The sequence below is a fragment of the Pristiophorus japonicus genome, chromosome X (genome assembly GCF_044704955.1).
Source record: "Pristiophorus japonicus isolate sPriJap1 chromosome X, sPriJap1.hap1, whole genome shotgun sequence".
NCBI classification, from domain to species: Eukaryota; Metazoa; Chordata; class Chondrichthyes; family Pristiophoridae; genus Pristiophorus; species Pristiophorus japonicus.
In genome coordinates, this window is record NC_092010.1 from 6468725 (window position 1) to 6494097 (window position 25373).

Sequence of the window (25373 nt, forward strand, 5' to 3'; positions counted from 1 at the left end):
ATCAGGACCCAGAGTTACAGTATCAGGACCCAGAGTAATATTATCCCGGGCAAGAGTTCGGCATGATTCTGGAGGAATTGCATATGAAATGCAGTGAGTGTGTGGCAGAATCATTTCTGCAATAAACGACTAGAAAGCTTGCTTGGGCTTTTCCTGTTCCTACAAATTGTAATGTTCTGAGGAGATCAAGAGAAGGAAAGAATACATTGTGCAGAATGTGACAAAATGAGTAAATGGTTGTCCTTACAGTGTCCGAGACTGCGGGTGTGAGCATGGTGTTTGCGGCACTGATGACGCTGAGCAGCTGAGCACTCCGCCAATGTTCAGCATTGAGATTCCTCCTCTTGAAGAGGACTTGCAGCGAGACCAGCGCATCGGTGAGGAGCTTCAACAGAAAAAGCATCAATTAGACATGGTCAATGATTCAACTGCATCTCTCTCACTGCTGGTGCCATTATTCAACAAGATGTTTGATGCAACGACAGAGAATCATAGGCTGGGGAGGGAAAATATCCCGAAACCGAGAATCTCCAATCAGATTTTTTTTACTTGTGCCTCTGAGAATTGCTTGTACCACAAACAGACTGTATGCAGCACACATCAGGAAATAACTAATTGTTTTATAAATACATTCCAAGACTGCTGTGAGTGTAAACTTCCCAACCCATATTCACAGCCATCCCCATCTCACACGGCCTCTCTACTCCCATCGAGTCGATCGCAGCTAAGGCCATCTCATCACTTCCTCGTATCACTCTACACCACGTCCTCCTTTCCCTCTCCCAAACCTTTCTGTGTCCGCCCCTGGAAATAACTCTTTCCCAACTCACTTACAACAGCACTTTCAAAATACCAACTGTCCAGCCCTTGGCCCTCCATTCACCACCACGTTTCTGCTAAACCACACCATTACTTCTAGCTTTGAGGCCCTAGTCCCCATTAAAACCATTGCTCTCTCTCACCCTGGACATTCCCCCCGGTATAGCCCTCATCTTCACTCCCTTAAGTTCAAGGGACGCGGACTTGACTGTTTATGGAGGACAACTGGTTTAGCCATTCATCTACAGGTCTTCCTGGACCACGTAAAGCATTATCTGGTCCTGCTCTCCTCAGCTAAAAGCGTTCACAATTCCAGAGTCATCCTGGAATGCAGAGACATCCACGGCTTCTCTTCTTTATTCCAAACCATCTCCTTAAACCCCTCTCCCCTGCCCCCTCCACCCTCACCTCTGACAATAAATGTGAGGAGCTCCTGGAGCTCTTTGTCTCTAATGTTGAGACCATCCGTTCAGCCGCCTCTGCCACTCCCCTTCCTTCCCCTAGACCACCGGGCCAAACTACCTAGCCCTGAACTCTCAGCTTCCACCAGTTTCTCTCCGATCTCCCATCGTACCCTCTCCGAGCCCATCCTGTCCATGAGACCCACTTCCTGCTCCCTCGACCCTATTCCCACCAAACTGCTGACCACCCAGCTTCCCTTCCTGGCCCCCATGTTAGCCGATATTGTTAACGGTTCTCTCTCCTCAGGTACTCCTTCAAAACTGCCGTCATCACCCTTCTCCTCAAAAAACAACCCTTGACCCCTCCGTCCTTGCAAACTACCGCCCCATCTCCAACCTCCCTTTCCTCTCCAAAGTCCTTTAACGTGTTGTTGCCTCCCAACGCCACGTTTGAATCCCTCCAATCATGTTTCCGCCCCTGCCACTGTACCGAAACTGTGACGGCATTGGTTGTAATCTACCAAAATTCCCTGGATTCTGGGGCGGTCCCAGCAGATTGGAAAACCGCAAATGTAACGCCCCTTTTTAAGAAAGGAGGCAGACAGAAAGCAGGAAACTATAGACCAGTTAGCCTAACATTTGTCATTGGGAAAATGCTGGAGTCCATTATTAAGGAAGCAGTAGCAGGACATTTGGAAAAGCATGATTCAATCAGGCAGAATCAGCATGGTTTTATGAAGGGGAAGTCATGTTTGACAAATTTGCTGGAGTACTTTGAGGATGTAACGAGCAGGGTGGATAAGGTGGAACCAGTGGATGTGATCTATTTGGATTTCCAGAAGGCATTTGACAAGGTGCCACAGAAAAGGTTACTGCACAAGATAAAAGTTCACGGGGTTGGGGGTAATATATTAGCATGGATTGAGGATTGGCTAACTAACAGAAAACAGAGAGTCGAGATAAATGGGTCATTTTTCGGTTGGCAATCAGTAACTAGTGGGGTGCCGCAGGGATCGGTGCTGGGACCCCAACTATTTACAATCTATATTAATGACTTGGATGAAGGGACCGAGTGTAACGTAGCCAGGTTTGCTGATGATACAAAGATGGGCGGGAAAGCAAATTGTGAGGAGGACACAAAAAATCTGCAAAGGTACATAGACAGGCTAAGTGAGTGGGCAAAAATTTGGCAGATGGAGTATAATGTGGGAAAATGTGAGGTTATCCACTTTGGCAGAAATAATAGAAAAGCAAATTATGATTTAAATGGAGAAAAATTGCAACATGCTGCAGTACAGAGGGACCTGGGGGTCCTTGTGCATGAAACACAAAAAGTTAGTATGCAGGTACAGCAAGTAATCAGGAAGGCAAATGGGATGTTGGCCTTTATTGCAAGGGGGATAGAGTATAAAATGATGGTTCCATTCTTATCTAGCAAATCGTAGCCAGAGAATCACCTGAAACGGCTTCACTTCCCGCCCCGCATCGTTACCTCTGGTGTCCCCCAAGGGTCTATCCTTGGCCCCCTATTTCACATCTACATGTTGCCCCTTGGCGACATCATCCGAAAACACAGTGTTAGTTTCCACATGTACACTGATGACACCCAGCTCTACCTCACCACCACTTCTCTCCACAGACTGCTTGTCCGACATCCAGTTCAGGATGAGCAGAAATTTTTTCCAGATAAATATTGGGAAGACCGAAGCCATTGCCTTCAGCTCCCAACACAAACTCTGTTCCCTAGCCACTGACTCCATCCCTCTCCCCAACTCCTGTCTGAGGCTGAACCAGACTGTTCATAACCTAGGTGTCATATTTGATCCTGAAATGAGCTTCCGACCACATATCCGCAGCTTAACTAAGACCGTCTATTTCCACCTCCGTAACTCCATCCCTGCCTCAGCTCATCCGCTGCTGAAGCCCTCATCCATGCCTTTGTTACCTCCAGACTTGACTATTCCAACGCACTCCTGGCTGGCCTCCCACATTCTACCCGACGTAAACTAGAAGTGATACAAAACTCGACTGCCCCGTGTCCTAACTCGCACCAAGTCCCTCTCACCCATCACCCCCTGTGCTCACTGACCTACATTGGCTTCCGGTTAAGCAACGCCTCGATTTTAAAATTCTCATCCTTGTTCTCAAATCCCTCCATGGCCTCACCCCTCCCTATCTCTGTAATCTCCTCCAGCCCCTCAACCAACCTCCGCCCCCCAAGATGTCTGTGCCCCTTTAATTCTGCCCTCCTGAGCATCCCTGATTATAATCGCTCCACCATTGGTGGCAGTGCCTTCTGTTGCCTGGGCCCCAAGCTCTGGAACTCCCTCCCTAAACCTCTCCACCTCTCTACCTCTTTTCCTCCTTCAAGACAGTCCTTCAAACCCACTTTGATGACCAAGCTTTTGGTCATCTGCCCTAATTTCTCCTTACGTGGCTCGGTGTGAAATTATGTTTTATAATTTTTTAATTTGTTATCTCATAATACTCCTATGAAATACCTTGGGATGTTTCACTGCGTTAAAAGCATGATATAAAGTTGTTGTTGTGAGAGTCGGGATAAATGGTTCATTCTCTGGTTGGCAATCAGTAACTAGTGGGGTGCTGCAGGGATCAGTGCTGGGACCCCAACTATTTACAATCTATATTAACGACTTGGAAGAAGGGACCGAGTGTAACGGAGCCAAGTTTGCTGACGATACAAAGATGGGAGGAAAAGCAATGTGTGAGGAGGACACAAAAAACCTGCAAAAGGACACAGACAGGCTAAGTGAGTGGGCAAACATTTGGCAGATAGGGATTAATGTTGAAAAGTGCGAGGTCATGCAGTTTGGCAGAAAAAAATCAAAGAGCAAGTTATTATTTAAATGGAGAAAGATTGCAAAGTGCCCCAGTACAGCGGGACCTGGGGGTACTTGTGCATGAAACACAAAAGGTACAGCAAGTGATCAAGAAGACCAATGGTATGTTGGCCTTTATTGCAAAGGGGATGGAGTATAAAAGCAGGGAAGTCTTATTACAACTATGTAAGGTGGAAGTCTTGCTACAGTTATACAAGGTATTGGTGAGGCCACACCTGGAATACTGCGTGCAGTTTTGGTTTCCATATTTATAAAAGGATATACTTGCTTTGGAGGCAGTTCAGAGAAGGTTCACTCGGTTGATTCCGGAGATGAGAGGGTTGACTTATGAGGAAAGGTTGAGTAGGTTGGGCCTCTAATCATTGGAATTCAGAAGAATGAGAGGTGATCATATCGAAACGTATAAGATTATGAGGGGGCTTGACAAGGTGGATGCAGAGAGGATGTTTCCACTGATGGGGGAGACTAGAATTAGAGGGCATGATCTTAGAATAAGGGGCCGCCCATTTAAAACTGAGATGAGGAGAAATTTCTTCTCTCTGAGGGTTGTAAATCTGTGGGATTTGCTGCCTCAGAGAGCTGTGGAAGCTGGGACATTGAATAAATTTAAGACAGAGATAGACAGATTTTTGAGCGATAAGGGAGCGGGCGGGGAAGTGGAGCTGAGTCCATGATCGGATCAGCCATGATCGTATTAAATGGCGGAGCAGGCTCGAGGGGCCGTATGGCCTGCTCCTGCTCCTATTTCTTATGTTCTTATGAAAATTTTGCTCAAAATTTCGCTGGTTAACTCAATTGAATTTTATTCTCAAGTGCCCGCTCAAAGTAGGGAGGGTGGCGGGGGAGGTGTTGTCGGGTGGTGTGTGTGGGGGGGGGGGGGGGGGGTCTCTCAGGTGGAGTGTTGGGCGGGTCTCTCGGGTGGTGTGTGTTGGGGGAGGTCTCGGGTGGTGTGTGTTGGGGGGGGGTCTCGGGTGGTGTGTGTGGGGGGGGGGTCTCGGGTGGTGTGTGTGGGGGGGTCTCGGGTAGTGTGTGTGGGGGGGTCTCGGGTGGTGTGTGTGGGGGGGGTCTCTCGGGTGGTGTGTGTGGGGGGCCTCTCGGGTGGTGTGTGTTGGGGGGGTCTCGGGTGGTGTGTGTGGGGGGTCTCTCAGGTGGTGTGTGTGGGGGGTCTCTCGGGTGGTGTGTGTGTGGGAAGGGTCTCGGGTGGTGTGTGTGGGGGGGGTCTCTCGGGTGGTGTGTGTGGGGGGGGGGCTCTCGGGTGGTGTGTGTGGTGGGGGGTCTCTCGAGTGTTGTGTGTGTGGGGGGCTCTCGGGTGGTGTGTGTTGGGAGGGGGTCTCGGGTGGTGTGTGTTGGGGGGGGTCTTGGGTGGTGTGTGGGGGGGGGTCTCTCGGGTGGTGTGTGTGTGGGGGGGGTCTCGGGTGGTGTGTGTGGGGGGGTCTCTTGGGTGGTGTGTGGGGGGGGGTCTCTCGGGTGGTGTGTGTGTGGGGGGGTCTCGGGTGGTGTGTGTGTGGGGGGTCTCTCGGGTGGTGTGTACGCGAGGGGTCTCAGGTGGCGTGTATGGGAGGGGTCTCAGGTGGTGTGTGTTGAGGGGGTCTCTCGGGTGGTGTGTGTGTGGGGGGGTCTCGGGTGGTGTGTGTGTGGGGGGTCTCTCGGGTGGTGTGTACGCGCGGGGTCTCAGGTGGCGTGTATGGGAGGGGTCTCAGGTGGTGTGTGTTGAGGGGGTCTCTCGGGTGGTGTGTGTTGGGGTGGGGGTCTCTCGGGTGGTGTGTGTGTGGGGGGGTCTCGGGTGGTGTGTGTGTGGGGGGTCTCTCGGGTGGTGTGTACGCGCGGGGTCTCAGGTGGCGTGTATGGGAGGGGTCTCAGGTGGTGTGTGTTGAGGGGGTCTCTCGGGTGGTGTGTGTTGGGGTGGGGGTCTCTCGGGTGGTGTGTGTGGGGGGGGTCTCTCGGGTGGTGTGTGTGGGGGTGGGTCTCTCGGGTGGTGTGTGTGGGGGTGGGTCTCTCGGGTGGTGTGTGTTGGGGGGGGTCTCTCGGGTGGTGTGTGTGGGGGTGGGTCTCTCGGGTGGTGTGTGTTGGGGGGGGTCTCTCAGGTGGTGTGTGTTGGGGGGGGTCTCTCGGGTGGTGTGTGTGGGGGTGGGTCTCTCGGGTGGTGTGTGGGGGGTGGGTCTCTCGGGTGGTGTGTGTTTGGGGGGGGTCTCTCGGGTGGTGTGTGTGTTTGGGGGGGTCTCTAGGCTGGTGTGTGTTGGGGGGTCTTTCGGGTGGTGTGTGTTGGGGGGGTCTCTCGGGTGGTGTGTGTGGGGGGGGGTCTCTCGGGTGGTGTGTGTGTTTGGGGGGGGTTTCTCGGGTGGTGTGTATTTGGGGGGGTCTCTCGGGTGGTGTGTGGGGGGGGTCTCTCGGGTGGTGTCTGTGGGGAGGGGGTCTCTCGGGTGGTGTGTGTTGTGGGGGGGGTCTCTCGGGTGGTGTGTGTTGGGGGGGGTCTCTGGGCTGGTGTGCATTGGGGGGGGTCTCTGGGCTGGTGTGTGTTGGGGGGGAGGTCTCTCGGGTGATGTGTGTGTGGGGGGGGGTCTCTCGGGTGGTGTGTGTGTTTGGGGGGAGTTTCTCGGGTGGTGTGTGTTGGGGGGGGTCTCTAGGCTGGTGTGTGTTGGGGGGGTCTTTCGGGTGGTGTATGTTGGGGGGGTCTCTCGGGTGGTGTGTGTGGGGGGGGGTCTCTCGGGTGGTGTGTGTGTTTGGGGGGGGTTTCTCGGGTGGTGTGTATTTGGGGGGGTCTCTCGGGTGGTGTGTGGGGGGGGTCTCTCGGGTGGTGTGCGTTGTGAGGGGGGTCTCTCGGGTAGTGTGTGTTTGGGGGGGTCTCTCGGGTGGTGTGTATGTGGGGGGGGGGGTCTCTCGGGTGGTGTGTGTGGGGGGGGGTCTCTCGGGTGGTGTGTGTGTGGGGGGGTCTCTCGGGTGGTGTGTGTGTGGGGGGGTCTCTCGGGTGGTGTGTGTGGGGGGTCTCTCGGGTGGTGTGCATTGGGGGGTCTCTCGGGAGGTGTGTGTGTGGGGGGGTCTCTCAGGAGGTGTGTGTGTTGGGGGGGTCTCTAGGCTGGTGTGTGTTGGGGGGGTCTTTCGGGTGGTGTGTGTTGGGGGGGTCTCTCGGGTGGTGTGTGTGGGGGGGGGTCTCTCGGGTGGTGTGTGTGTTTGGGGGGGGTTTCTCGGGTGGTGTGTATTTGGGGGGTCTCTCGGGTGGTGTGTGGGGCGGGTCTCTCGGGTGGTGTGCGTTGTGAGGGGGGTCTCTCGGGTAGTGTGTGTTTGGGGGGGGTCTCTCGGGTGGTGTGTGTGTGGGGGGGGGTCTCTCGGGTGGTGTGTGTGGGGGGGGGTCTCTCGGGTGGTGTGTGTGTGGGGGGGTCTCTCGGGTGGTGTGTGTGTGGGGGGGTCTCTCGGGTGGTGTGTGTGGGGGGTCTCTCGGGTGGTGTGCATTGGGGGGTCTCTCGGGAGGTGTGTGTGTGGGGGGGTCTCTCAGGAGGTGTGTGTGTTGGGGGGGTCTCTAGGCTGGTGTGTGTTGGGGGGGTCTTTCGGGTGGTGTGTGTTGGGGGGGTCTCTCGGGTGGTGTGTGTGGGGGGGGGTCTCTCGGGTGGTGTGTGTGTTTGGGGGGGGTTTCTCGGGTGGTGTGTATTTGGGGGGGTCTCTCGGGTGGTGTGTGGGGGGGGTCTCTCGGGTGGTGTGTGTGTGGGGGGGGGGTCTCTCGGGTGGTGTGTGGGGGGGGGTCTCTCGGGTGGTGTGTGTGTGGGGGGGGGGTCTCTCGGGTGGTGTGTGTGGGGGGGGGTCTCTCGGGTGGTGTGTGTGTGGGGGGGTCTCTCGGGTGGTGTGTGTGTGGGGGGTCTCTCGGGTGGTGTGTGTGGGGGGTCTCTCGGGTGGTGTGCATTGGGGGGTCTCTCGGGAGGTGTGTGTGTGGGGGGGTCTCTCAGGAGGTGTGTGTGTTGGGGGGGTCTCTCGGGTGGTATGTGTTGGGTGGGGGTCTCAGGTGGTGTGTGTTGTGGGGGGTCTCTCGGGTGGTGTGTGTGGGGGGGGTCTCTCGGGTGGTGTGTGTTTGGGGGGGCTCTCTGGTAGTGTATGTGTGGGGTGCTCTCGGGTGGTGTGTGTTGAGGATCATATTAACTGTAAATCAGCAGGCTGAAAAAATCCGAGCAGACAAGATGTGGATTTGAAATAAGGGGCCGCCCATTTAAAACTGAGGTGAGGAGGAATTTGTTCTCTGAGGGTTGTAAATCTGTGGAATTCTCTGCCCCAGAGAGCTGTGGAGGCTGGGTCATTGAATATATTTAAGGCAGAGATAGACAGATTTTTGAGCGATAAGGGAGTGAAGGGTTATGGGGAGCGGGCAGGGAAGTGGAGCCGAGTCCATGATCAGATCAGCCACGATCTTATTAAATGGCAGAGCAGGCTCGAGGGGCCGAATGGCCGACTCCTGCTCCTAGTTCTTAATTTTCTTATGAAAACAAACAGACTCTGTTACACGATTGAAGGACTCTTAAATGTCAGCATTGGCAGGGCCGGTAGCACTGTGATTATGTCACTAGATGAGTAATCCTGAGGCCGGGACTAATGATCTGGAGAGGGTTCAAATCCTACCACGGCAGCTGGGGAATTTCATTAAATAAATCTCGACTAAAAAGCTAGTATCCGTAATGGTGACCGTGAAACTACTACCGGATTGTCATAAACACCTGACTTGTTCACTAATGTCCGTTAGGGAAGGAAATCTGCTGCCCTTACCCGGTCTGGGCCTATATGTGACTCCAGAGCCACAGCAATGTGGTTGACTCTTAACTGCTCTCTGAAATGGCCCAGCGAGCCGCTCAGTTGTATAAGGATGGACAATAAATGCTGAGCTTGCCAGCGACACCCACATCCATTGAATTAATTCAAAACATGTCAATCAGCCTTGTCCCCGTGTCCAGTATTATTTATCACTCAGAAGTGAAAGGTTTCAACAGGAAACTTTGTCCTAGAGTATCCTTGAAATGAACCTTTAATTGTTGGACACTCCTGAGAAATCCTAGAGGGTCCCCTTGTTCCTGCATTAACTTGATCCATCGCATTTAATACCTTGTGCAATGAAAAATGAAATAAGACCCGCTCTCCTTCCGAGGGTGGCGAGCCCCGGTCTCTCCAGTTGGTGGTCGAAACCACCCTTGCGGCTCTTCGCTTGTGAACAAAATGCGCTTGAAATGACGGCACAGTTCAATATTCCGAGAAAATTCATTGGCTGAATCGCAAACTTAAAATCTTCCATGAAAGCAGCGCAATCGGACAGCGTAGTCCTTTCTGTTCCTTCCATTAACAAGTCTTCCTGGATGTAACCTGATGCAGTTTCATTCATACAACCGAAAATGGGTTTAGCACCAAAAGTCAGCATTTGTAATGGGATTGTCCAGTCCTCCACCTGCGAGTGACTTGATTTAAAGTCACGTCATAAACAATAGTGTCACTGGTGCACACCAGTCACTTTCTCAGTAAATCAAATATTTTCTGATGTGAAAAATTTGTTAAAACTGAGCGCAGTTTGAGCAACCTTTCCCCAATCAGCGCAATCTCAGCCTGGGGGCCTGGCCAGCTTTGTGGGCCTGGCCTGCTCCGAGCCAACTGAACCTTGAACCAGCAGAAAAGATCATGGAAAGACGATCACAATCGGTTTGGGGCAGAACTCACATACGTCTGAAATTCCCAGATCTTTCGTGCCAGGTCGGTCAATTACGCTGCAATCTGGGCACAAAACTAGCTGGAACAAGTAGAGACACTCGTGCTGGGTATTTCCTGAACATGGCTTTGAGAGGACCAAGACGCACCTTCCAATGGGGGCCAAACTCCTCAGTCAGCTTCTTAAGTGGATGCTCATATTCCAGCACCATCTGCCCAAGTCTTGGGTAATTGGATTCACTAATTGAAAAAGAATTGGACATTTCAGCAGCGACAAAAACCATCTGACAAAATTTGTGATCTTATATGGATCGTATTATCTGACTGTCATCAGGTTGAAAAGATCTGAGCAGTCACAAGTTCACAAGCGACACAACCGATATCATCGTCACAGCCAGGCAGCTCCGAAAAAATGTACACAGGTAAATGCAGTCTAACAAAATGCCAGAAGTCAGATTTGACAAACACAGAGGGGTAAAACTTACACAAGATTGCTCCGAGCTCCGAAATCTCTGTGGGTAAGAATGGGTTAGAGTGTGAGAGACTGGGTAAGAATGGGTTAGAGTGAGAGACTGGGTAAGAATGGGTTAGATTGAGAGACTGAGTAAGAATGGGTTAGATTGAGAGACTGGGTAAGAATGGGTTAGAGTGAGAGACTGGGTAAGAATGTGTTAGATTGAGAGACTGGGTAAGAATGGGTTAGAGTGAGAGACTGTGTAAGAATGGGTTAGAGTGAGAGACTGTGTAAGAATGGGCTAGAGTGAGAGACTGTGTAAGAATGGGTTAGAGTGAGAGACTGGGTAAGAATAAGAACATAAGAACATAAGAATTAGGAACAGGAGTAGGCCATCTAGCCCCTTGAGCCTGCTCCGCCATTCAACAAGATCATGGCTGATCTGGCTGTGGACTCAGCTCCACTTACCCGCCCGCTCCCCATAACCCTTAATTCCCTTATTGGTTAAAAATCTATCTATCTGTGACTTGAATACATTCAATGAGCTAGCCTCAACTGCTTCCTTGGGCAGAGAATTCCACAGATTCACAACCCTCTGGGAGAAGAAATTCCTTCTCAACTCGGTTTTAAATTGGCTCCCCCGTATTTTGAGGCTGTGCCCCCTAGTTCTAGTCTCCCCGACCAGTGGAAACAACCTCTCTGCCTCTATCTTGTCTATCCCTTTCATTATTTTAAATGTTTCTACAAGATCACCCCTCATCCTTCTGAACTCCAACGAGTAAAGACCCAGTCTACTCAATCTATCATCATAAGGTAACCCCCTCATCTCCGGAATCAACCTAGTGAATCGTCAACATTTTGTTCATTAGAGCCAATATCGTCTCTCACAACTGCCCTGATATCATCCTTTATTAACAGAGTTACCCCACTTCCTTTCCCTTCTTGTCTATCTTTCCGAATCGTCAGATACCCCTGTATGTTTAATTCCCAGTCTTGGCCACCCTGCAACCACGTTTCTGTAATGGCCACCAAATCATACCCATTTGTAATGATTTGTGCCGTCAACTCATTTACTTTATTTCGAATGCTGCGTGCGTTTAGGTAGAGTGTTTTAATACTAGTTTTTAATCCATGATTTTTAGTTTTGACCCCTCCTGCAGCCCCTTTACATTCAGTGGCCCTTTTTGTTTTTTGCCTTGGGTTTCTCTGCCCTCCACTTTTACTCATCTCCTTTCTGTCTTTTGCTTTTGTCTCCTTCTTGTTTCCCTCTGTCTCCCTGCATTGGTTCCCATCCCCCTGCCACATTAGTTTAACTCCTCCACAACAGCACTAGCAAACACTCCCCCGAGGACATTGGTTCCGGTCCTGCCCAGGTGCAGACCGTCCGGTTTGTACTGGTCCCACCTCCCCCAGAACCAGTTCCATTGCCCCAGGAATTTGAATCCCTCCCTGCTGCACCACTGCTCAAGCCACGTATTCATCTGAGCTATCCTGCGATTCCTACTCTGACTAGCACGTGGCACTGGTAGCAATCCTGAGATTACTACTTTTGAGGTCCTACGTTTTAATTTAGCTCCTAGCTCCTTAAATTCATCTTGTAGGACCTCATCCCTTTTTTTTTACCTATATCGTTGGTACCAATGTGCACCACGACAACTGGCTGTTCACTCTCCCTTTTCAGAATGTCCTGCACCCGCTCTGAGACATCCTTGACCCTTGCACCAGGGAGGCAACATACCATCCTGGAGTCTCGGTTGCGGCCGCAGAAACGCCTATCTATTCCCCTTACAATCGAATCCCCTATCACTATCGCTCTCCCATTCTTTTTCCTGCCCTCCTGTGCAGCAGAGCCAGCCACGGTGCCATGAACTTGGCTGCTGCTGCCCTCCCCTGATGAGTCATCCCCCTCAACAGTATTCAAAACGGTTTTGCAGGGGAATGACCGCAGGGGACCCCTGCACTACCTTCCTTGCACTGCTCTTCCTGCTGGTCTTCCATTCCCGAGCTGGCTGTGGACCCTTCACCTGCGGTATGACCAACTCACTAAACGTGCTATTCATGTCATTCTCAGCATCGTGGATGCTCCAGAGTTCGAGTGGGTTAGAGTGAGAGATTGGGTAAGAATGGGTTAGAGTGAGAGACTGGGTAAGAATGGGTTAGAGTGAGAGACTGGGTAAGAATGGGTGACTGTAAGTGACTGGGTAACAGGGACAGTCCCATTCGCTGGCAGATGAGTGAAGTCTCACGGCCCAACAATACCCATCATACAGAATATCTCACAACCAGCATGCTCCCAATGTTGAAAGTAAGTTTAATCGCATTACCTCGATCCATTGGACATTTCATAGGCGCAGTTGTACATGCCGATCAGGATCTTACGGTCATCAATGCGAGACACCAGGAGGACCAGTGAGGTGTAGGTGACAACCAGATCCAGGTAACCCTTGGTCAGCTCGTAGTTCACATTCTAGAAGTGAAGCAATCATTTCAAAATGGGAGGTTATTTTTGTCCCGCTTTCAAGTTCAGTCTCACATTCTAAGCAGCTCCCTTCTTCTTTGTACATGGCCTGCTCGCTGTCATGTATTCAACCAGCATTGTAACCCATGCATGAACTGACCTAAGTTGTACACTATGAGAACAATGACCACTAGGTGGGAGACACTCCTAACCTGGACCTTCAGATATAAAAGGGGAAGCTCCGCCCACCTTCCTGCACTTGAGTGCTAAGAAATAAAGGACAGGTCACAGACTGACCTTCTCTCAAGCATGGGCCTCGTGTGCATTTATACCGTATAGTAAGGACGTATCAATGACGACGAGGATGAGATTTAAACCACGCGAGCATGGCCACCAGCAGAACAGACGAGAGGTACTGTGTTAAGGAATGGTTGGGACAGAGATTCAACATTGTTAAAGCAGCACACAGTTCTCCAGGCAGACAAGGGCAGTCGGGCATGCCCCAACATGTAGTCGAACCCAGAGGGGTAGTTCGACAGAGACAATGGCAAGCTGAACTGCGATTCACACCATTGCAAGGGACAATGCGGCCAGTAATGGGGCCATCAACACCTGTTAATGGTGCACTTAAGGACAGTCACAGGGGCAGTCAGGGACGATCGACTGGCAAGGGACCTTTTGTTTCCAACAGCAGCTCATGTTGGAGGCGTGGAGGCATACATTTAGCTGGGGTTTGCAGAGATGAGCAAAATACCTGCAGAAATTGCAGAAATGAACGCTGGGGGAAATCGCTGGAAGCTGAAGTTCAGCGAGTTCATGTGGAGCATGTATACAGTTCATACACAAGTCCACCGATAATGATGAAAGTGCTCCTCAATGGCATCCCAGTATCAATGGAGCTAGACACAGGGGCCAGCCAGTCCCTGATGGGTATCAAACAGTTCAAAAAGTTGTGGGCGTCCAAGGCCAGGAGGCCAAAATTATCGCCGATTGATGCACAGCTACGGACATACACAAAGGAGATCATTCCGGTGCTAGGCAGCGCCACGGTAGTTGTGACCCACAAAGATTCGGAGAACAGGTTGCCACTCTGGGTTGTCCTGGGGGACGGTCCCGCACGACTGGGGAGGAGTTGGCTTGCTGTCATGAACTGGAAATGGGGCGATGTCAATGCAATTTCCTCTGTGGAGCGAGTATCATGCTCACAGATCCTGGACAAATTTGACTCATTATTTCAACGCGGCATTGGCACTTTCATGGGGGCCAAGGTAGTGATTCACATGAACCTATGCGCCAGGCCAGTACACCACAAGGCCAGGGCGGTGCCGTACGTGATGTGGGAAAAGATAGAAGGCGAATTGGACCGCCTGCTGAGGGAAGGCATCATCTCGCCAGTCGAATTCAGTGACTGGGCGAGCCCGATTGTGCCGGTGCTCAAGGCGGTCGGTCAGGATATGTGGTGATTACAAGGCCACCATCAATCGGGTGTCACTCCAAGACCAGTACCCGCTACCGAGAGCGGAGGACCTCTTTGCGACGCTATCCAGTGGCAAACTTTTTTCAAAATTGGACCTGACTTCAGCTTACATGACCCAGGAGCTGGCGAGTGAGTCGAAGAAGCTGACTACCATCACGACACACAAGGGGTTGTTTGAGTACAACAGATGTCCGTTCGGGATTCGCTCGGCCGCCACGATCTTCCAACGAAATATGGAAAGCCTCCTCAAGTCGATTCCAGGGACGGTGGTTTTTCAGGACGACATCCTCATCACGGGTTACGATACGGAAGAACACATCCACAACCTGGAGGAGGTGCTACGCAGACTAGACCGGGTAGGGCTGTGACTGAAAAAGGCGAAGTGCGTCTTCCTAGCTCCAGAGGTAGAATTCCTGGGGATGAGGGTAGCAGCAGACGGGATTAGACCGACTGCGTCCAAGATGGAAGTGATCCAGAGAGCACCCAGACCCCGTAACACGACGGAGCTGCGTTCATTCCTAGGGCTCCTGAACTATTTTGGTAACTTTCTTCCCAAATTGAGCACGCTGCTAGAGCCGCTACACGTGCTCCTACGCAAAGGTCGCGAATGGGTTTGGGTGGACAGCCAGGAAAAGGCTTTTAATAGAGCACGCAATTTGTTATGTTCCAACAATCGGTTAACGTAATATGACCCATGTAAGAAACTTGTGTTAACGTGCGATGTGTCGTCCTATGGTGTCGGGTGTGTGTTGCAGCATGTCAATGTCAAGGGTCAGTTACAGCCGGTAGCTTATGCCTCCAGGAATCTGTCCCAGGCAGAAAGGGGCTACGGGATGGTAGAAAAGGAGGCGCTCGCATGTGTATATGCGGTAAAGAAAATGCACCAGTACCTGTTTGGCAGGAAATTTGAGCTGGAGACAGATCACAAACCCCTAACGTCCCTTTTGGCCGACAACAAGGCCATAAATGCAAACGCATCGGCCCGCATACAGAGGTGGGCACTCACGTTAGGCGCCTAAGACTATACAATTCGGCTCAGACCGGGCACCGAAAACTGCGCCGATGCACTCAGCAGGCTCCCACTAGCCACCACTGAGGGGGCTACCGAGCATGGTGCTGAGATGGTCATGGCTGTTGAACCTTTTGGAAGCGAAGGCTCACCCGTGACAGCCCGTCAGATTAAAGTCTGGACAAATAGAGACCCGCTATTGTTTCGAGTCAAGAAATGTGTCCTGAATGGGGACTGGGCAGCCACGTACAGGGCATGACCTGAGGAATTTAAACCATTTCACAGGCGCAGGGATGAACTCTCAATTCAGGCCGATTGCCTACTGTGGGGAAACCGCGTAGTCATGCCCCAGATGGGCAGAGAGGTGTTCATCAGAGAACTCCACAATGAGCACCCGGGCATTGTCATGATGAAGGCAATTGCCAGGTCACACGTTTGGTGGCCAGGGATAGACGCAGACCTGGAACTTTGTGTTCGCAGGTGCAATACGTGTGCCCAGCTGGGCAATGCGCCCAGGGAAGCCCCCCTTAGCCCCTGGTTTTGGCCCGCCAAGCCTTGGTCACGCATCCATGTGGACTACGCAGGTCCTTTCATGGGAAAAATGTTTTTGGTTGTAGTAGACGCCTACTCCAAATGGATCGAGTGTGACATTTTAAATTCAAGCACATCCTCTGCCACGGCAGAAAGTCTACGGGCAATGTTCACTGCCCACAGTCTACCGGACGTCTTGGTCAGTGACAATGGCCCGTGCTTTACAAGCCCTGAATTCCAGGACTTCATGGCAGGCAATGGAATTAACCATGTCAGAACGGCACCGTTCAAGCCGGCCTCAAACGGCCCGATGAACGAGCAGTGCAGATAATCAAACAGGGGATGCTCAGAATCCAAGGGGGTTCCCTACAAAGCCACTTATCACGCCTCCTGTTGGCCAATAGATCTCGACCATACTCGCTCACAGGGGTTCCACCCGCAGAGCTGCTAATGAAAAGGACGCTCAAAACCAGGTTATCCCTTATACACCCCACCATGAAAGAAATTGTTGAGAGCAGGCGCCAGTCACAATATGACTACCATGACAGGAATGCGAGGGCGCGATGTATTGATGTAAATTACCCTGTTTTTGTCCTCAACTACGCTGCAGGGCCCAAATGGCTCGCAGGTACTGTGATTGCCAAAGAGGGAAATAGGATTCTGGTAGTTAAACTTACCAATGGACAAACCTGCCGCGAACATGTGGATCAAACTAAAAGGAGGTTCAGCAACCCCATAGAAGAAGCAGAGGAAGAACACGACATAGAGTTCACTCCACCACAGGTGACCGAACACAGGAACCAAAGGGAGGAGAGCCCAGTCACTGTGGGCAATCTGGATAGGCCTGAGGCACCGCAAACAGCAGACACTCAGGCCAGCGCCCAACAACCGGAGCCCCAACTCAGGCGCTCTACAAGGGAGCATAAACCACCAGAGAGACTCAACCTGTGATCCCAATAAGACTTTGGTGGGGGGGGGGGGGGGAGGTGATGTCATGTATTCAACCAGCATTGTAACCCATGTATAATCTGACCTAAGTTGTACACTGTGAGAACAATGACCACTAGGTGGTGAACGTGTGGGAGACACTCCTAACCTGGACCTTCAGATACAAAAGGGGAAGCTCCGCCCACCTTCATCACTTGAGTGCTGAGGAATAAAGGACAGGTCACAGAGTGACCTTCTCTCAAGCATGGGCCTCGTGTGCATTTATACCGTTATAGTAAGGACATATCACTCGCCATGTGTTCATTGGTCGACTGATTTTAAGACTATTATGGAGACTAAACTGCAGCAATTGTAGACCTGTAAAAAGCCCAGAAAGACATGTATTGACACGTGGTAGCTGTGTGTTTGCACATTTGGGTTTTGTCTACACGTGTATGCGTACATTTCTGTGTGGGTGTGGGTGTGAGAGTGTGTGTGTGTGTGTGTGTGTGAGAGTGGGAGTGTGATTGTGTGTGTGGGTGTGAGTGTGAGTGTGTGGGTGGGAGAGCGTGTGAGTGTGTGGGTGTGAGAGAGAGTATGTGTGTGTGTGTGTGTGGGTATCTGTGGGTGTGTGTGCGTGTGTGTGAGTGTGAATGTGTGTGTGAGAGTGAATGTGTGTCTCTGTGTATCTGTGTGTGTGTGTGTGAGAGAGAGAGAGCGTGTGTATGTGTGTGTGCGTGACTGTGTGTGTGTGTGTTTGTGTGGGTGTGAGCGTGTGTGTGAATGAGTGTATGTGTGTGTGTGTGAGTGTGTGTGTGTGAGAGAGAGCGTGTGTGGGTGTGAGTGTATGCGTGAGTGTGAGTGTGTATGTCAGTGAGTGTGTGAGTGTGATTGTGAGTGTGTGAGTGCATGTGTGTGTGTGTGTGTGTGTGAGAGAGTGTGTGTGTGAGAGAGTGTGAGTGTATGTGTGTGTGAGTGTATGTCTTTGTGAATGTCTGTGCGTGTGTGTCTGTGTATGGGTATGTATGTATGTGTGGGTATCTGTGTGTATGTGTGCTTGTGTCTGTGTGTGTGTGGGGGGGGTATCTGTGTGTGTATGTGTGTGTGTATTTGTGTGTGTATGTGTGAGTGTGTATCTATGTATGTGTGTGCCTGTGTGTGGGTATGTATGTGTGTGTGTATGGATTATCTGTGTGTGTGTGTGTGGGTATCTATATATGTGTGTGTCTGTGTGTGGGTATCTATCTGTGTGTGTCTGTCTGTGTTTCGGTATCTGCTGTACCTGCATGCTAACTTTCAATGACTGATGAACAATGACACCCAGGTCTCGTTGCACCTCCCCTTTTCCTAATCTGCCGCCATTCAGATAATATTCTGTCTTCGCGTTTTTGCCACCAAAGTGAATAACCTCACATTTATCCACATTATACTGCATCTGCCATGCATTTGCCCACTCATCTAACCTGTCCAAGTCACCCTGCAGCCTCTTGGCGTCCTCCTCACAGCTCACACTGCCACCCAGCTTAGTGTCATCTGCAAACTTGGAGATATTACACTCAATTCCCTCATCCAAATCATTAATGTATGTTGTAAATAGCTGGGGTCCCAGCACTGAGCCCTGTGGCACCCCACTAGTCACTGCCTGCCATTCTGAAAAGGACCCGTTTATCCCGACTCTCTGCTTCCTGTCTGCCAACCAGTTCTCTATCCATGTCAGTACATTACCCCAATACCATTTGCTTTAATTTTGCACACCAATCTCTTGTGTGGGACCTTGTCAAAAGCCTTTTGAAAGTCCAAATACATCATATCCACTGGTTCTCCCTTGTCCACTCTGCTAGTTACATCCTCAAAAAATTCCAGAAGATTTGTCAAGCATGATTTCCCTTTCATAAATCCATGCTGACTTGGACCGATCCTGTCACTGCTTTCCAAATGTGCTGCTATTTCATCTTTAATAATTGATTCCAACATTTTCCCCACGACTGATGTCAGGCTAACCGCTCTATAATCACCCGTTTTCTCTCTCCTTTTTTTAAAAAGTGGTGTTACATTAGCTACCCTCCAGTCCATAGGAACTGATCCAGCGTCGATAGCCTGTTGGAAAATGATCACCAATGCATCCACTATTTCTAGGGCCACTTCCTTAAGTACTCTGGGATGCAGACTATCAAGCCCCGGGGATTTATCGGCCTTCAATCCCATCAATTTCCCTAACACAATTTCCCGCCTAATAAGAATTTCCTTCAGTTCCTCCTTCTCACTAGACCCTCGGTCCCCTCGTATTTCCAGAAGATTATTTGTGTCTTCCTTCGTGAAGACAGAACCAAAGTATTTGTTTAACTGGTCTGCCATTTCTTTGTTCCCCATTATAAATTCACCTGAATCTGACTGCAAGGGACCTACGTTTGTCTTCACTAATCTTTTTCTCTTCACATATTTATAGAAGCTTTTGCAATCAGTTTTTATGTTCCCAGCAAGCTTCCTCTCATACTCTATTTTCCCCTCCTAATTAAACCCTTTGTCCTCCTCTGCTGTATTACAAAATTCTCCCAGTCCTCAGGTTTGCTGCTTTTTCTGGCCAATTTATATGCCTCTTCCTTGGAATTAACACTGTCCTTAATTTCCCTTGTTAGCCACGGTTGAGCCACCTGCCCCGTTTTATTTTTACTCCAGACAGGGATGTACAATTGTTGAAGTTCATCCATGTGATCTTTAAATGTTTGCCATTGCCTATCCACCGTCAACCCTTTAAGTATCACTCACCAGTCTATTCTAGCTAATTCATGTCTCATACCATCGAAGTTATCTTTCCTTAAGTTCAGGACCCTGGGTATCTGTGTGTGTGTGTGTGTGTGTGTGTGTGTGTGTGTGTGTGGGTATCTATGTGTGTGTGTGTGTGTGTGTGTGTGTGGGTATCTATGTGTGTGTGTCAGTGTGTGTGTGTGTGTGTGTGTGTGTGAGTTTGTGTGTGTGGGGCGGGTATCTATGTGTGTGTGGTTGTGTGAGTGTGAGTGTATGTGTGAGTGTGTGTGTGTGAGTGTGAGTGCATGTCTTTGTGAGTGTGTGTGTGTCTGTGTGAGTGTGAATGTGTGAGTGAGTATGTGTCTGAGTGTGAGAGTGAGTGTATGTGTGTGTGAGTGTGAGTGTGAGTGTGTGTCTTTGTGAATGTCTGTGTGTGGGTATGTATGTGTGTGTGTGGGTATCTGTGTGTGTGTGTGTTTATGTGTGTGTGTGTGGGTGGGGATATAGAATCAGTGAATCATAGAAATTTACAGAACACAAAAAGGCCATTTCGGCCCATCGTGTCCTCGCTGGCCGACAAAGAACTATCCAGCCTAATCCCACTTTTCAGCTCTCGGTCCGTAGCCCTGCAGGTTACGGCACTTTAAATGCACATCCAAGTACTTTTTAAATGTGGTGAGGGTTTTTGCCTCTACCACCCTTTCAGGCAGTGAGTTCCAGGCCCCCACCACCCTCTGGGTGAAGAAATTTCCCCTCAAATCCCCTCTAAACCTCCCCACAATTACTCTAAATCTATGCCCCCTGGTTGTTGAACCCTGTGTTAAGGGAAATAGGTCCTTCCTATCCATTCTATCCAGACCCCTCATAATTTTATACACCTCAATAATGTCCCCTCAGCCTCCTCTGTTCCAAACCAAACAAACCCAGCTTATCAAATCTTTCCTCATAGCTAAAATTTTCCAGTCCTGGTAACATCCTCGTAAATCTCCTCTGTACCATCTCTAGTGCAATCACATCTTTCCTGTAATGTGGTGACCAGAACTGCACGCAGTACTTCAGCTGTGGCCAAACCGGTGTTTTATACAGGTCAAGCATAACCTCCCTGCTCTTGTATTCTATGCCTCGACTAATAAAGGCAAGTATTCCGTATGCCTTCTTAACCACCTTATCTACCTGGCCTGCTACCTTCAGGGATCTGTGGACATGCACTCCCAGGTCCCTTTGTCCTGAAAGGGTGGGAGATACAGATTTAATAGTAGCCTTCAAAGGGGAATTGGATAACTACTTGAGGGAGAAAAAATTGCAGGGATTTGGGGAAAGATCGGGGAGGGTGGAGTAACTGGATGGCTCTTTCAAAGAGCTGACACAGACTCGATGGCTGAATGGCCTCCTTCTGTGCTGGACGATTCGATGATTCTGTGAAATCAAAAAGCAGATTAACACGTTCAAGGCAATCGACAAAGGGGAGAGCATGAGGCAAGAGGCAGAGGCTGATAATCGGTAGCGACTGGAAGAGGCCAGAACTCCGGGCAGTGGTTCAGGCACTGAAAGCCAAGATTGTGACAAGAAGCAAAGCAGCTGGTGAGCAAACTGGGCCAGGAACCCTCTTGGTGTCAGACAGAGGTCCACCAGCGACAAAGTGAGGAGATCCTGGATGAAACATAGAAACATAGAAAATAGGTGCAGGAGTAGGCCATTCGGCCCTTCGAGCCTGCACCGCCATTCAATGAGTTCATGGCTGAACATGCAACTTCAGTACCCCATTCCTGCTTTCTCACCATACCCCTTGATTCCCCGAGTAGTAAGGACTACATCTAACTCCTTTTTGAATATATTTAGTGAATTGGCCTCAACAACTTTCTGTGGTAGAGAATTCCACAGGTTCACCACTCTCTGGGTGAAGAAGTTTCTCCTCATCTCGGTCCTAAATGGCTTACCCCTTATCCTTAGACTGTGACCCCTGGTTCTGGACTTCCCCAACATCGGGAATATTCTTCCTGCATCTAACCTGTCTAAACCCGTCAGAATTTTAAACGTTTCTATGAGATCCCCTCTCATTCTTCTGAACTCCAGTGAATACAAGCCCAGTTGATACAGTCTTTCTTAATATGTCATTCCCGCCATCCCGGGAATCAGTCTGGTGAACCTTCGCTGCACTCCCTCAATAGCAAGAATGTCCTTCCTCAAGTTAGGAGACCAAAACTGTACACAATACTCCAGGTGTGGCCTCACCAAGGCCCTGTACAATTGCAGCAAAACCTCCCTGCCCCTGTACTCAAATCCCCTCGCTATGAAGGCCAACATGCCATTTGCTTTCTTAACCGCCTACTGTATCTGCATGCCAACCTTCAATGACTGATGTACCATGACACCCAGGTCTCGTTGCACCTCCCCTTTTCCTAATCTGTCACCATTCAGATAATAGTCTGTCTCTCTGTTTTTACCACCAAAGTGGATAACCTCACATTTATCCACATTATACTTCATCTGCCATGCATTTGCCCACTCACCTAACCTATCCAAGTCACTCTGCAGCCTCATAGCATCCTCCTCGCAACTCACACTGCCACCCAACTTAGTGTCATCCGCAAATTTGGAGATACTACATTTAATCCTCTCGTCCAAATCATTAATGTACAGTGTAAACAGCTGGGGCCCAGCAGAGAACCTTGCGGTACCCCACTAGTCACTGCCTGCCATTCTGAAAAGTACCCATTTACTCCTACTCTTTGCTTCCTGTCTGACAACCAGTTCTCAATCCATGTCAGCACACTACCCCCAATCACATGTGCTTTAACTTTGCACATTAATCTCTTGTGTGGGACCTTGTCGAAAGCCTCCTGAAAGTCCAAATATACCACATCAACTGGTTCTCCCTTGTCCACTCTACTGGAAACATCCTCAAAAAATTCCAGAAGATTTGTCAAGCATGATTTCCCTTTCACAAATCCATGCTGACTTGGACCTATCATGTCACCTCTTTCCAAATGCGCTGCTATGACATCCTTAATAATTGATTCCATCATTTTACCCACTACCGATGTCAGGCTGACCGGTCTATAATTCCCTGTTTTCTCTCTCCCTCCTTTTTTAAAAAGTGGGGTTACATTGGCTACCCTCCACTCCATAGGAACTGATCCAGAGTCTATGGAATGTTGGAAAATGACTGTCAATGCATCCACTATTTCCAAGGCCACCTCCTTAAGTACTCTGGGATGCAGTCCATCAGGCCCTGGGGATTTATCGGCCTTCAATCCCATCAATTTCCCCAACACAATTTCCCGACTAATAAGGATTTCCCTCAGTTCCTCCTTCTTACTAGACCCTCTGATCCCTTTTATATCCGGAAGGTTGTTTGTGTCCTCCTTAGTGAATACCGAACCAAAGTACTGAGAAAATTGCCAGAGAGCGAGAGCTCAAGAAACCAGTAACAGAGGTCCTTTGATCCGCTGTATCTGCCTCTCCCGAGACCACAGATGTGTGGTCACCAAACCTCCGACACTGGATTCCCAGTCTTCTGCCGACTCAGTTAGTGCCCCGGAGGGACGGCAATGGCGGTGGGAAGCGTTTCCGGGCGTACGGCCAGCGTCCAGCGCCCCGCCGGAACATTCGGTGCAGGGTTAGCGGGGGCACGGAGCAGTACCACCCGGGAGAGGCGAGCTGGTGTGGAACGCCCCTGGGTGTGACACCAGCTTGATATTTGAAACTCGCCCGAACCATAGCTCCCCCCAGCGCCCTCTAGTGGGACCGCCTGGGAAAGTGGGTGTTCCGATCCATAGCGCCACGCAGCGCCCCCTCGTGGGACCACCTGGGAAAGTGGGTGTCCCGATCCGTAGCGCCCCCTAGTGGGACCGCCTGGGAAAGCGGGTGCTCCGATCGTAGCGCCCCCTAGTGTGACCGCCTGGGAAAGCGGGTGTTCCGATCCATAGCACCCCCGCAGCACCCCCTAGTGGGACTGCCAGTGAAAGCGGGTGTTCCGAGCTGGAGCGCCCTGCAGCGCGCCCTGCAGCACCCCCTAGTGGGACCGCCTGGGAAAGCGGGCTTTCTGATCTGTAGCCCCCTACTGGGAACGCTTGTGGAAACGGGCAGCTCGATCCGCAGCTATCCGTAGAGCGCCCCCTGCTGGGCACGCCTGTGAAAGCGGGTGGTCCGAGCTGTAGCAGCCTCATTGAGGTAAGTAATGCTGACCTCAAGTAAGTGCGACTGGTTTTATTTTGCGATTTATGTTGTGGTGGTGTGGGCTGTGTATTGCGACTATTTTTGGTGGGTTTGTTTCAGGTTTTTCCCCCTGCCGAGGCCTCTCTCAGGGTGCTCCGAGGCCGGCTCTTTAGCTGGGTATTCTCCCGTGCTCAGCCGGCCTAGCGCCCTGAGAGAGGTGCGTAACGCCTCCCCTAGCACTCCGCCCCACACTCCGGGCCCAGCGCAAACCATTTCCCAGCGCAAAATTTACCGCCCCGCCCCGCCTAACACCACAACAGAGACGTGACTGAAATTTCACTCCACTGAACCTTGTCATTGCCAGAGATCAAAATCAAGTCTTAACCATCAATGACACTGATGGGTGAGCCCCTGATTTAAGCCCGAAACATGATGGTGCTTCTCGTGTATTAGATACATTGGGGACTATGTTGGATAGCCCCCGAAAACAGGCGTGGGCGCAATGAACTCCATGCTGCCTGCTCATTGGCTGGATGCATCAGCAGGGGGCCCAAAATCGTAACTTCCCAGCAAGACTTGAAGCTAGCCTGCACCTGTTGTGCTGCAGCTGGTGCTGGGAGTGGTTCTGTCCTGGGAAACAGTGAGCACCAGCACAACAGGGGAGAGAGCCGGCTCCAAGGTTTTCACAACTGCACTCGAGGCCTTGGTGGAGAGGAGGAAAGCTGTCCTGTATCCACAGAGGAAGGAGGCCCTCCAGACACACGCTCAAACGGCATGAGGAGCAGATAGTCATGGAGGTCAATACCAGGAGGCTGGAGGGCTGGGTCATTGAATATATTTCAGGCGGAGATAGACAGATTTTTAAGCGATAAGGGAGTGAAGGGTTATGGGGAGCGGGCAGGGAAGTGGAGCTGAGTCCATGATCAGATCAGACATGATCTTATTGAATGGTGGAGCAGGCTCGAGGGGCCAAATGGCCGACTCCTGCTCCTATTTCTTACGTTCTTATAGTATTCGCCTCAACTACTCTCTGTAGTAACTAGTTCAACTCTGTGGGTAAAGAAGTTTCTCCTGAATTCCCCATTGGGTTTCTTGGTGACGACCTTATATTGATGGCCTCTAGTTATGCTCTTCCCCACAAGTGGAAACACTCTCTCTGTGTCCACTCGATCAAAAGCTTTCATCATTTTAAAGACCTCTATTAGTCCACCCCTTCAGCCTTCTCTATTCAAGAGAAAAGAGTCCCAGCCTGTTCATCCTTTCCTGATATATATACCCTCGCATTTCTGGTATCATCCTTGTAAATCTTCTCGGCACCCTCTCCATTGCCTCTATATCCTTTTATAATATGGCGACCAGAACTGTACGCAGTGCTCTAAGTGTGGTCTCACCAAGGTCCGACACAGCTTTATTATAACTGCAATACTTTTCAATTCTATTCCTCTAGAAATAAACCCCAGTGCTTGGTTTGTTTTTTATGGCCTTATGAAGCTGCGATTTGTGTATTGTTACTCCCAGATCCATTTGCTCCTCTACCCCATTTAAATTCTGATTTTCAAACTAATGTGTCACCTCCTCACTCTTCCTCCCATAATGCAACACCTCACATTTATACATTCGTCAATTTGCTGCAAATTATTAATGTTGTCTTGCAATTAGTTACTTCTTCAATATTGACTATTTCCCCCAATCCAACTCCCATCAACCCGACCCACCCAACCCGACCCCTGCAACCCCCCTCCCCCAATCCTAACCCCAACCCTACCCCCACAACCCTACCCTCCCAACCCTACCACCCCAACCCTACCCCCCCAATCTTACCCTCCCAACCCTACCCTCCCAATCTTACCCCCCAATCTTACCCTC

At 50.5% G+C, this 25373-nt stretch overlaps 1 protein-coding gene across 1 annotated transcript in view; it reads right to left on the reverse strand.

The window, feature by feature from the left end:
• Nucleotides 1-25373, reverse strand: part of LOC139240999 (nck-associated protein 1-like) — a 394739-nt gene that overhangs the window by 302309 nt on the left and 67057 nt on the right. Inside the window, exons 5-7 of the mRNA XM_070869663.1 lie at nucleotides 12527-12669; nucleotides 9898-9988; nucleotides 248-385 (exon numbers count right to left, since the gene is read on the reverse strand). Coding sequence (XP_070725764.1) covers nucleotides 248-385; nucleotides 9898-9988; nucleotides 12527-12669 — 372 coding nt within the window. The remainder of the gene's footprint in view (nucleotides 1-247; nucleotides 386-9897; nucleotides 9989-12526; nucleotides 12670-25373) is intronic.